The sequence below is a fragment of the Oncorhynchus tshawytscha genome, linkage group LG30 (assembly GCF_018296145.1).
Source record: "Oncorhynchus tshawytscha isolate Ot180627B linkage group LG30, Otsh_v2.0, whole genome shotgun sequence".
In the NCBI taxonomy this organism is placed as follows: Eukaryota; Metazoa; Chordata; class Actinopteri; order Salmoniformes; family Salmonidae; genus Oncorhynchus; species Oncorhynchus tshawytscha.
In genome coordinates, this window is record NC_056458.1 from 5,003,029 (window position 1) to 5,016,260 (window position 13,232).

At 44.3% G+C, this 13,232-nt stretch overlaps 1 protein-coding gene across 1 annotated transcript; it reads left to right on the plus strand.

The window, feature by feature from the left end:
- Positions 1-9,003: 9,003 nt before the first annotated feature.
- Positions 9,004-13,134, plus strand: znrd2 (zinc ribbon domain containing 2). Its single transcript, XM_024394779.2, has 4 exons — positions 9,004-9,162; positions 10,118-10,269; positions 11,731-11,815; positions 12,262-13,134. The coding sequence occupies exons 1-4, from the start codon at positions 9,147-9,149 to the stop codon at positions 12,705-12,707; spliced, it is 699 nt and encodes a 232-aa protein (XP_024250547.1). The 5' UTR covers positions 9,004-9,146; the 3' UTR covers positions 12,708-13,134.
- Positions 13,135-13,232: the final 98 nt, after the last annotated feature.

Sequence of the window (13,232 nt, forward strand, 5' to 3'; positions counted from 1 at the left end):
AATATGCAGGTGTTTCAGCCTAGCTCAGTACTTTTTATGGTGGTGGGGCAGCCAGCGGAAAATATGGAGCGTAGGATTTGTTCTCTAGTTGCGCCATGATTGCCTCAGTGTTCTGTCACTCATGGGGACACTATGTCACCGAAAAATCTACGGGTGGAGCTTGAAATTTCAATCCCCTTGAGTGCTGCCATAGACATACATTAGAAGTGCCCATCCAAGAAGGCTCAAGGTCATTAGCCACAGATAAAATGACGTTAAATCACGTTATATCTACCGTAGCTTTGATTGGACTGATCATGTGAACATCATACTTTCAAAATCTTAGCTAGCAAGCTAGACAAGCAGTCATCATTATGCATCAAGTCGGTAATCTACTGCCAAATCCTTTACAATCCTTGAAGAGAAATTACAGATAAAACGTATCGGTGCTCATCGGCCATTGGACATTACACAACAAGTTGGAAATCGCAAATTCAACAATGAGTGCTCACTGCAGCCCCGGGTTCGATCCCAGGTTGTGTCACAGCCGGCTGTGCCCGGGAGACCCATAAGGCGGCACCCAGCGTCATCCGGGTTAGGGGAGGGTTTGGTCGGCAGCAATGTCCTTGTCTCATCGTGCTGTAGCAACTCCTTGTGGTGGGCCGGGTGCCTGCAAGCTGACTTCGGTCATCAGTTTGACAGTGTTTCCTCCGACACATTGGTGCGGCTTGCTTCCGAGTTAAGTGAGCAGCATTTCAAGAAGCATTGCGGCTTGGCTCTCAACCTTCGCCAAGTCCATAGGGGAGTTACAGAGATGAGACAAGATCGTAACTACCAATTGGATATCACGGAAAAAGGGGGAAATGTCAGACTTCAGTGAGTTCAAGACGACTGGGAACTCAGATAAAACCAGCTCTGACTGGGAAATACAGAAAATAAGTTTGAATGGTCATTCAACTCAGAATTCCAAGTCGGAATTTCGGGCCTCTTTCTAGAGCCCACTAGAAAGACTGCCGCGCCACCTTCCTGTTCAAGTGAGCACAGCACAACAAGGTGAGTCCAAAAATGTATTTTTTGCTGCTGCATAAATTATGTAATAAGCCAGGGAAATATGTATACTGTAGCCAAGAAAGTAATATTAAGTGTACAGTATGTTGTGTAGTAAGCTGGTAGTTTCCCATGTGCCTCTCACCCTAAAAATGTGGTCCCTTTCCTCCTTCATAATTTAGCCTACTGTTATGACTTGATGGTGCACATGTAGCCTATAGCCTGTTTTAGAGAAATGTCATCATCAAATATTGTAAGAGCTTTCATTGTCTGCTTATATGCCCCCTTTATTTATCCTACGGTTCTGACTAGGTGTACAGGGAGAATACTGTAAGAATTATGTCACTGTACATTTGCTAAACAAATAGTTACATTGTTTTTTGAAAAGGCAGTAAATGAGGCTGAATTACCTGTTTCGTTGCCAGACAAATCTCTATTGATAGCCAGGTGTAACTGTGGTAAGGATTCACTCCATAGTGCTGATAAGAAAGCTCTGCTTTATGCAGTCCATAAAAGTTTGTGGGCACCATTTGTCACCGATATAAGTGCAATGAATATATTGTTCAGTGTTGTGTAGTGGCTTTCCTTGCATGCATAATGATATATATTTTTTGGCCCCAACAAGATTGACATGCTAAAATTGCCACTGCATCTAACATACAGGGGGGTTTATTGGTTTGTCAATAAAATCCTACTCATAAACTACTCCAACCGACACGGTGTCCGGTAGTTTATCATGTTCAAAGAATTGTGTTTTTCTGTGAGATGTATGTTTTTGGCTGATAAGTAATTAAACCAAATAAAAACACCACATATCTAAGATTGCTTTTTCAACCATTCATTGCAGTGCATTTAGGTGAGATGTCCATGGCTCTGAACTGGCATCAGGTAGAGGGGTCTTCATAGCAGTAAATGTTTTATAGCAAACCATGTACATTTTTTCAATACTTTTCTACAATAAAAAACATTTAAGTAGTGCCTATCATAAGTACTCACCCCCCTTGGATTTTTTGGTCGATGATCTACACAAAAAACTCCATAATGTCAAAGTGAGAAGAACATTATGTAAATGTCTACAAATAACTGAAATGTCTTGATTTTTCACTGAGTCTAAAAAAACATTACGAACACCTGCCCATTCCATGACATAGACTGACCTGGTGAATCCAGCTGAAAGCTATGATCCCTTATTGGTGTCACTTGTTAAATCCACTTAAATCAGTGTAAATGAAGGAGAGGAGAAGGTTTAAAAAAAGGATTTTGAAGCATTGAGATGATTGCGACATGGACTGTGTATTTGTGCCACTCAGAGGGTGAATGAGCAAGGCAAAATATTTAAATGCCTTTGAACGGGGTATTAGGTAGTAGGTGCCAGGTGCACCGGTTTGTGTCAAGAACTGCAAGGTGTGTTTTTCACTCTCAATAGTTTCCCTTGTGTATCAGGAATGGTCCACCACCTAAAGGACATCCAGCCAACTTGACACAACTGTGGGAATCATTGGACTCGACATGGACCAGCATCCCTGTGGAACGCTTTCGAGGACAGATTCAATCACAAAGACGAGGGAGCCTTCCCAATGCCTCACAAAGAAGGGCACCAATTGGTAGATGGGTTAAAAATAAATAAAAAAGCAGACACTGAATATTCCTTTAAGCGTGGGAAAGTTATTAACTGGCTTTAGATGGTGCATTAATACATCCAGTCTCTACTCAAAGCAAATCAAATCAAATCAAATCAAATTTATTTATATAGCCCTTCGTACATCAGCTGATATCTCAAAGTGCTGTACAGAAACCCAGCCTAAAACCCCAAACAGCAAGCAATGCAGGTGTAGAAGCACGGTGGCTAGGAAAAACTCCCTAGAAAGGCCAAAACCTAGGAAGAAACCTAGAGAGGAACCAGGCTATGTGGGGTGGCCAGTCCTCTTCTGGTTGTGCCGGGTGGAGATTATAACAGAACATGGCCAAGATGTTCAAATGTTCATAAATGACCAGCATGGTCGAATAATAATAAGGCAGAACAGTTGAAACTGGAGCAGCAGCACAGTCAGGTGGAAGTTGAAACTGGAGCAGCAGCATGGCCAGGTGGACTGGGGACAGCATGGAGTCATCATGTCAGGTAGTCCTGGGGCATGGTCCTAGGGCTCAGGTCAGTTGAAACTGGAACAGCAGCATGGCCAGGTGGACTGGGGACAGCAAGGAGTCATCATGTCAGGTAGTCCTGGAGCTCAGGTCCTAGGGCTCGGGTCCTCCGAGAGAGAGAAAGAAAGAGAGAAGGAGAGAATTAGAGAACGCACACTTAGATTCACACAGGACACCGAATAGGACAGGAGAAGTACTCCAGATATAACAAACTGACCCCAGCCCCCGACACATAAACTACTGCAGCATAAATACTGGAGGCTGAGACAGGAGGGGTCAGGAGACACTGTGGCCCCATCCGAGGTCACCCCCGGACAGGGCCAAACAGGAAGGATATAACCCCACCCACTTTGCCAAAGCACAGCCCCCACACCACTAGAGGGATATCTTCAACCACCAACTTACCATCCTGAGACAAGGCTGAGTATAGCCCACAAAGATCTCCGCCACGGCACAACCCAAGGGGGGGGCGCCAACCCAGACAGGATGACCACAACAGTGAATCAACCCACTCAGGTGACAAAGATACAGGCTTCCAAGTCCTTCCTAACTGAGTTGCCAGAGAGGGAAATAAACCCCTCAGGGATTTCACCATGAGGCCAATGGTGATTTTAAAACAGTTATAGAGTTTAATGGCTGCTATTGTTTTTGTGTCATATAAAATGAAGTAGAATTGCATGAAATGTGTTTATAAAATACCAAATGTTTTCAGTGCAAAGAAAGAAGAAATGTATATGTAATACATTGTAGCCTATAGACTAGGCTATATGTGCTCAGACATGCATTGAACATTATTTTTTGCGAACGGCGATTGAGTTATATTATTAACCTAAATTATAACTATCCAATCTACTCATCACCTTATGAATATAGGCTCTTACATAAGTCTGCAAATGCAATTGTCACACTCGTCGAAATGATTGGACCAAGGCGCAACGTGCATAGAGTTCCACATATTTTAATAAATCGAAACGCACAAACGAAACATGACACTACTTGTGTGCACACAGGCAACTATCATCTGTAGACAAGATCCCACAGAGCACAATGAGGAAATGGCTACCTAAATATGATCACCAATCAGAGACAACGATAAACAGCTTCCTCTGATTGGGAACCATATCAGGCCACCATAGAAATACAATTCACCTAGATGAGCAACCCTAGTCACTATCACGCCCCAACCAACATAGAGAATAAACAGCTTTCTATGGTCAGGGGGTGACAGCGATGACGAATGGAATGCTTTATTTATGAAGGTGCATTTTTATTGTCAAAATTTGCTTCCCCAAACTTGAAACTCAAGTGCGGCCTATGGGCAGACGAGGTCACCAGGTGTCTCCCTGTCTTCCTGTGTCTCAGGCAGTGCAGGAGCTTCCTGGTGGAGGAGAAAATGATAGTGAGAGTGATCCTAAACGGTGCTGTGGAGTCTTATCAGGCTATCTGTATCTGCTGGCCCTCCGCTGCATCTCAGCAGGCGACGCCAGCACCATTCTCTGCTGTAGCCAGGCCTTCATCTTTCTACTCTCCTGGATCGGTCTCAACGACCACTTAAAATCAAATCAAATCACATTTTATTGGTCACATATGTTAGCATATGTTATTACGGGTGTAACGAAATGCTTGTAATTATTATTTAAAATGTTCGTGGGTGTAAGCAGTGGCAAATTTAGGTATAGGCGACATGGGCAGGCGCATAATAATAATATAACAAAAAAAAAACATTTGGAATGGTTACATTTGAGCAATTGGTTTTCTATCGTTCATTTGCATGTCATGTCAATTATATCATGTCACCGTGGGGGACTGTGGGTCAATTAACCTCGTCAGAGTGGGCACCCTGATTCTAGTTTGTGAGCTAGGCAGGCTACTGCCTGGGAAGGTCTCCCACTCAGAAGTACGAGGGAGCGGGGGAATCTATCAAAAAGGGCGCTGTACTGCAGCACCAGCTGTGCCACCAGAGTCTCTGGGTTCGCGCCCAGGCTCTGTCGTAACCGGCCGCGACCGGGAGGTCCGTGGGGCGACGCACAATTGGCCTAGCGTCGTCCGGGTTAGGGAGGGCTTGGCCGGTAGGGATATCCTTGTCTCATCGTGCACCAGCGACTCCTGTGGCGGGCCAGGCGCAGTGCAAGCTAACCAAGGTCGCCAGGTGCACGGTGTTTCCTCCGACACATTGGTGCGGCTGGCTTCCGGGTTGGATGCGCGCTGTGTTAAGAAGCCGTGCGGCTTGGTTGGGTTGTGTATCGGAGGACGCATGACTTTCTACCTTCGTCTCTCCCGAGCCCGTACGGGAGTTGTAGCGATGAGACAAGATAGTAGCTACTAACAATTGGATACCACGAAATTGGGGAGAAAAAGGGGTAAAATTCACAAAAAAAGAAAAAAAAGAAAAGTGCACCTCTAACTTTGTACAGTACTAATGCAATTAGTAGTACAATTTAGTTTGTGTTCTCTTCTTTATAAGTGTGTAATTCTATTTGTGTATTTGTGTGATATAGGATTTGTGCAATTTAGTGTGTATTTTGTTAGCAATAGGGTAATAGTGTAATAATTTGATTCTATTTTTTATTTGAATTTATATACCACAATTTGTTTCTATTTGTCTTTGTACTTATTTTTTTTATTTCTGAGTCTTATTTTTGTATATATTTTTATATTTATATAGTTTTAAATGTTATGATTATTTATTTGTGTTGTTCCAAATGTACCAATTTAACTGGTATGTGGTCGTAGTAATGCCCCATTAATTTAAAATGTATAAGGAACACATTGGTGTGGCAGCAAGTCTTAAGCCTTTAATGGTTGAGCATTTAGCTCTTTTGGTCTGCGTTGCCCTTTAGTTGCTGCCAGTTTAGAAGCCTTTGTTATAATATTATAATATTCATTGATATTCTGTCATGTGTAAGCACATCACCGGGCAGCCAATCTGTTTTCACAAATCCCATGTATACTGAACAAAAATATAAATGCAACATGTAAAGTGTTGGTCCCACAAAAAGCTTATTACTCTGAAATTTGTGCACAATTTTGTTTACATCCCTCCTAGTGAGCATTTCTCCTTTGCCAAGATAATCCATCCATCTGACAGGTGTGGCATATCAGTACACAGGTACACCTTGTGCTTGGAACAATAAAAGGCCACTTTAAAATGTGCAGTTTTGTCACACAACACAATGCCACAGATGTGTGCAATTGGCATGCTGACTGCAGGAATGACCACCAGACCTGTTATCAGATAATTTAATGTTAATTTCTCTACCATAAGCCGCCTCCGACATCATTTTAGAAAATTTGGCAGTACGCGTAACCACGCCAGCCCAGGACCTCCACATACAGCTTCTTCACCTGCGGGATCTTCTGAGACCAGCCACCCGGACAGCTAATGAAACTGTGGTTTTGCACAACCGAAGAATTTCTGTACAAACTGTCAGAAACAGTCTTAAGGAAGCTCATCTGCATGCTCGTTGTCCCCAGGGTCCTGACCTGACTACAATTCGACGTTGTAACCAACTTCAGAGGGAAAATGCTCACCTTTGGTAGCCACTGGCACGCTGGAGAAGTGTGCTCTTCACGGATGAAGCCCGGTTTCAACTGTACTGGGCAGATGGCAGACGTGTTGGCCAGCAGTTTGCTGATGTCAAGTCAACATTGTGAACAGAATGGTGGGGTTATGGTATAGGCAGGCATAAGCTACGGACAATGAACACAATTGCATTTTATCGATGGCCATTTGAATACACAAAGATACCGTGACGAGATCCTGAGGCCCATTTCTGTGCCATTCGTCCCTCGCCATCACCTCATATTTCAGCATGTTGCAAGGATCTGTACACAATTCCTGGAAGCTGATAATATCCCAGTTCTTCCATACTCATCTGACATGTGGCCCGGCCATTGAGCATGTTTGGGATGCTCTGGATGGACGCGTATGACAGCGTGTTCCAGTTCCCGACAATATCCAGAAACTTTGCAAAGCCATTGAAGAGGAGTGGGACAACATCCCACAGGCCACAATAAACAGCCCGATCAACTCTATGCGAAGGAGATGTGTCGCCCTGCATGAGGCAAATGGTGGTCACAGCAGATACTGACTGGTTTTCTGATCCACGCCTCTACCTTTTTTTTAAGGTATCGGTGACCAATCGATGCATATCTGTATTAACAGTTATGTGAAATCCATAGATTAGGGCCTAAATCATTTGTTTCAATTGACTGATTTCCTTATTTGAACTGTAACTCAGGAAAATGTTTGAAATACTGTGAAAACCTCAAGCCCTTCAATTAATTGAATTAATCCATTCATTTATTATGATAACAGTAGCATTTGCTTTTTTACAGTACAACAGGGTAAGGGTATTGTAAGGTGCGTCATTACACAGTACTTGTTTTGATACTGTATTTAGACTACAGTTGTTGTACTGCAAAATTAAATACAGTAACTTCAAGCCAAACCCCTTTGCAGTGTGTTAAAACAGTCAGAAAATGAAAGTGCCAATATTTGAGGGTTCTGAACAAAAGAGAATGATAGAGGACTATTCTTTGTACTGTTTCTGTCCCATTATGGCGTCTGTGAGCGCGCAGAAACGCCGTTGAGGCCATCTCCGTTTTTGGCCACTTTGGGTCCTCTAACTATCTCTATGTTCTGAACACCTCCTTAGGGGTGTGGTCATATCTCGACGGGATACAGCTTTGGTGATATAGATTTTTTTTGCTAATCCTAACCCTTTTCCTAACATTAACCTTATTATTCTAACCTGCTACGCTAAATCTCCTAACCGGCTGCGTAAGTTCTCCTAACTAATCACAGGAGTGGTTCTGGGAGTAGGCTCAGCGTCAACCACAGCCCTCGCCCGACACAGGTCATCGCCCGACTCATTCATGGACATTAGACTTCTTCCTGTTCAGAACAGGAAAATCTTAACTGTTGTGGCGGGCAGACATATTCGTGTGTTCGTTGTTTTCAGGTGTCGTTTAGAAAGTGAGTGGGAGAGATGCAGCTGGTGTTTTGCTGTCCTATGTGGGGTACTGTGGAGTACTGGCCTCTAACCCACTACATCCTCTGGGACACACTGTGCGTGAAGGCCTCCCTGCTCCTCTGCAACACTCCACTGCTCATTTCTGTCCAGATATTAAATTAGCACATTTTTCAATCGTATCCCTCCCCTCTCATCATCAGCTTTTAATGTGTTGGTGAATCTAGGAAGTGTGCTTGCCTACTCCACCCTTATTTCTCTTGGAATGTTACCAAGTATCCCAGCTAATACAGGTACAGAATAATTAGATGTATCTGTTTAAATAAAACCCCACTAATAAATCAAGAGAAACAATGGTATTTCTTCATACATGTTTTCCTGAGGTCATTGTTGACATCTCAAACAGCATTCCACTATGCCTGACCCCTACTGTATCTCTGCGGGGCTGTCGCTGCAGCCCCACAGCTCAGCCAGGTCAGAGTGGCTGCAGTAGCTATCATCATCGTGATGGGCTACCTCACTGCTGCTCCCAGGAGACTGGGATGACAGTGTTGTCCACTGGATAGAGTGTTTGTAGCAAGGGGGATGACAAGAGGATAGCGTGGTTGGTGATGATGGAGGAGCAAATGCAAAGCACAAACTAGCAGGCATTTCTGCCCTAACTTGATGCTTTGGTTGTACAGGGCAAAAATTGGTGTCATAGTCTCTCGAACAAAACAACAAAGAGCTGAAAGTCCAGATGGCCATATGTTACAACATTGTGGAGAATGAATATGAAAAAAAATCGGTATTTCTCTATACAGTATTTTTTTGTTTTACTTATCTGATTTTTCTTATCAATATGGCGGTAACTTCAGTTTATGAGATGGCTGTGTTCTTCCAGTACGAAAGGTGGCGGTAGCGGAGCTCAACCGTTACACCTTAAAGCTAAGTCAGTGCACGCATGTGTACAACGTTTTTTTGGGGAAGAAACGGCGTGCAGCAACCAGACATAGCAGTGGAATTATGGCACTGAATGCAGGTAAATAAGACAACTTATTTTCTCAAATACTCATGTTTTATTTTGGTTGGCGTTCTCACAAGTTTATTTTGCTAAGTGTCTTTCGGAATGCCAGACTCCGACGTTTTGGGGAATTAAAGTTTTGCCTGAAAGCCCACTTTGACAGCTAGCATGGTTAGCTTAGCCAGCTAACGTTAGCTAGTTGGCTAATTAGCTTGCCAGCTAGTTGTTTTGGTCTACCGGTGTCTCCAGTTCAGTTAGCACAAACTGACGTCGCGTGATACTTGCTCGCTAGGCATCGAGTTAACTCACTTATCTAAAGTGATATTAACCTAGATAATGTTAGCTGCTGATAACTGAAAGCTTATCAAACTGATAGTCGATAACTAATTTAGCTAGCTGCGTGATGAGCAAGCCAGCCAGCCAGTACTACTGTAGGTGCTTTTAGTAACGCGGGTGTATTGCACAGAAACAGTCCGCCAGAAGTGAAATACAATTCCGTTTCAACTTAGCTACTGTGTCGGTGGAGGGAATTAGAGACATATCAAAAGGGTGATATTATTAAACATATGTTCCAAACGTGGGTCTGTTGTAGACCCACTTCCTCTCTGCTTGCCACTGCTCTAGAGGCGTCACTACAGACACCCTGGTTCGATTCTAGGCTGTATATATCAACTGGCCTTGATTTGAAGTTATATTGGGAGTTCTATAGGGCGGCGCACAATTGGCCCAGCGTCGTCCGGATTTGGTCGGTGTAGGCCGTCATTGTAAATAAGAATTTGTTCCACTGACTTGCCTAGTTAAATAAAAACATTTAAAACACCTAGTGTCAATATAATTGAAAGAAATTCTAGTGTATGCAAATACACACAGACGTTTCTGAAAACAGCTAGCCAGCCAGCTGTGTCCATATGACTGAGTTCTGGTTGCCTTAATGTCGGTTTACTCCTCTCATCCACCATGGTTGCCCTGTCAGATGATGATGACTTCGAGTGGACACCCCCTTCAGAATCTGAGATGAAGGTTATTCATGCACAGCGGGAACGACAGGACAAGATAAGCAAGCTCATGGGTGCCTACCTCCTCAAAGGCTACAAGATGTTAGGAGAATGCTGTGAGCAATGTGGGGTGAGTGGGGGATAATCCAGACCAACCCAGTTAATACACTGCTCAAACAAATAAAGGGAACACTAAAATAACACATCCTAGATCTGAATGAAATATTCTTATTAAATACTTTTTTTCTTTACATAGTTGAATGTGCTGACAACAAAATCACACAAATTATCAATGGAAATGAAATTTATCAACCCATGGAGGTCTGGATTTGGAGTCACACTCAAAATTAAAGTGGAAAACCACGCTACAGGCTGATCCAACTTTGATGTAATGTCCTTAAAACAAGTCAAAATGAGGCTCAGTAGTGTGTGTGGCCTCCACGTGCCTGTATGACCTCCCTACAACGCCTGGGCATGCTCCTGATGAGGTGGCGGATGGTCTCCTGAGGTGGCGGATGGTCTGAGGTGGCGGATGGTCTCCTCCCAGACCTGGACTAAAGCATCTGCCAACTCCTGGACAGTCTGTGGCGTTGGTGGATGGAGCGAGACATGATGTCCCAGATGTGCTCAATTGGATTCAGGGCACGCCAGTCCATAGCATCAATGCCTTCCTCTTGCAGGAACTGCTGACACACTCCAGCCACATGAGGTCTAGCATTGTCTTGCATTAGGAGGAACCCAGGGCCAACCGCACCAGCATATGGTCTCACAAGGGGTCTGAGGATCTCATCTCGGTACCTAATGGCACTCAGGCTATCTCTGGCGAGCACATGGAGGGCTGTGTGGCACCCCAAAGAAATGCCACCCCACACCATGACTGACCCACTGCCAAACCAGTCATGCTGGAGGATGTTGCAGGCAGCAGAAGGTTCTCCACGGTGTCTCCAGACTGTCACGTCTGTCACATGTGCTCGGTGTGAACCTGCTTTCATCTGTGAAGAGCACAGAGCACCAGTGGTGAATTTGCCAATCTTGGTGTTCTCTGGCAAATGCCAAATGTCCTGCACGGTGTTGGGCTGTAAGCACAACCCCCACCTGGGGATGTCAAGCCCTCATACCACCCTCATGGAGTCTGTTTCTGACCGTTTGAGCAGACACATGCACATTTGTGGCCTGCTGGAGGTCATTTTGCAGGGCTCTGGCAGTGCTCCTCCAGCTCCTCCTTGCACAAAGGCGGAGGTAGCGGTCCTGCTGCTGGGTTGTTGCCCTCCTACGGCCTCCTCCACGTCTCCTGATGTACTGGCCTGTCTCCTGCTTCCTAAGTGGACAGTTTGATTTCACAGAAGTGTGATTGACTTGGAGTTACATTGTGTTTAAGTGTTCCCTTTATTTTTTTGAGCAGTGTATATTTGCCACATGTTAGCCAACATTCATTTATAGTGAGATCTATAGCTAAATATATTTATTATGTTATGCTAAAGAGATTTATTAATCTTGTACTTGGATGTTTTAGTCAGCATCTAAGTAGCTTCACTAATAAGGGGTATGACATTAGGTCTTGTGTTGAAGAATTTGTATTTTGTGCTTCCAGACGATTCTCCTTCAGGACAAGCAGAAGAAGAACTACTGTGTTGCATGTCAGGAGCTGGACTCTGATGTAGACAAGGACAACCCAGGTAAGAGTGTGCAGGGTTAGGATCATTTTTGTTATGAGTAGGTGAAAGAGTTGCCTGACGGCTCATCCTGAATTGAATTCCACTGCTAAGTTGATCGCTCCATACATTCAGTCATCCTAGAAGTAGTTTGTGCTGATGTCAAAATGAGAGGTGTTGCTCTGGCCCAAACCATTGGTTTCTGGGTCCAATCAGAACAGTCAATGTGTTAGCATTCTATAAGACGTCCGCGGGGAAAGCAAATCCAGACTCATCGTGGAGAAGAAACACAATTGGGCATGGCGTTTGGCTGGAGTGATGTGTATGGGTAGTCAGGCTAGGAAAGGAATTTCCTTATCTAATGCTGGGCCCTGATTATGAGTCATAACTTACGACTCGGTTTGCAACTAAACTTTCTTCTCTCATATCCTTCTCTTCCCTATTTTGTCTTACTCTCCTCTCACACTCAGCTCTGAATGCCCAAGCTGCCCTGTCACAGGTCCGAGAGAGACAGCTGGCCTCTCAGCCTGTCCCTCAGGCTAATGAAGCACCCTCCAGCGACGCCCCCATCTCCATCACTGGGCAGCCCAGACCAGAGCACTGTGAGGGGGCTGCGTCAGGACTGAGAGGACCTCTACCTCCACCAGCCAACCCCTCTCCTGCATCCACCGTGACCCCCAGCTTCCTCCCTCCGTCCACCCCTTCCATCCAGCCAGTCCAGGTGCCAGCCCCCCTAGTAGCCCCTGCACCTCACCCAGCCCTATCCAGTGCTGAGGAAGTAGTGCTGCACAAGCTGCGGTGGGCCACACAGGAGCTCCAGCACTCAGCCTCAGTAGAGGCCAGTATCCAGCTGTGCAGCTTGATCCGCAGCTGTGCAGATTCACTGCGCAGCCTGAAAGAGCTTCACCAATCATGAGACTGAACTGATGGCAATTCTAAAAAAGAATAAAAAAATAAAAACAGAAACAAGGCATAAACACACACTCACTCACATAAGCAAAACCGGAAGTTATAGCAGCTTGTTTCCCTTGCAAAGGTTTTTGTGACAAGTTGAAGCTGCTTCGCCGGTAAAGGTTATTGTAATAAACTTGGACAACTGTCTGCATATGCATACTTTGCATTTTGAGGGCCTGACCTGTAGTTATATTTTGTTTATACATTGCTGTTACTTTTTATTTGCAGTCTTCTGTGGATGCAGGGTAACGTTTTGACACAAACTTGCATGATGACAATGGGCACCTCTGAGTGGTCGAATATCTTGAACTAAATATAGTTGAATGGTGTTTGACTGGTTGGTATTAATGTATGGCAATTGTTTATAAAATCAGAATTTATCCACGTTATTCATAATTTCTCTGTGGTTATTACTTCATTTTAAAACGATTTTCCATATAATGTAATTGTGTAGTGTTGTAGACACAGTAGCAATTTATACTAGATG

Excerpts from the sequence above, each read along its gene's own strand:
- znrd2 (XM_024394779.2), top strand. Across the intron at positions 10,270-11,730 it reads AATGCTGTGAGCAATGTGGG|ACGATTCTCCTTCAGGACAA; the intron begins GTGAGTGGGGGA and ends TTGTGCTTCCAG. Across the intron at positions 11,816-12,261 it reads TGTAGACAAGGACAACCCAG|CTCTGAATGCCCAAGCTGCC; the intron begins GTAAGAGTGTGC and ends TCTCACACTCAG.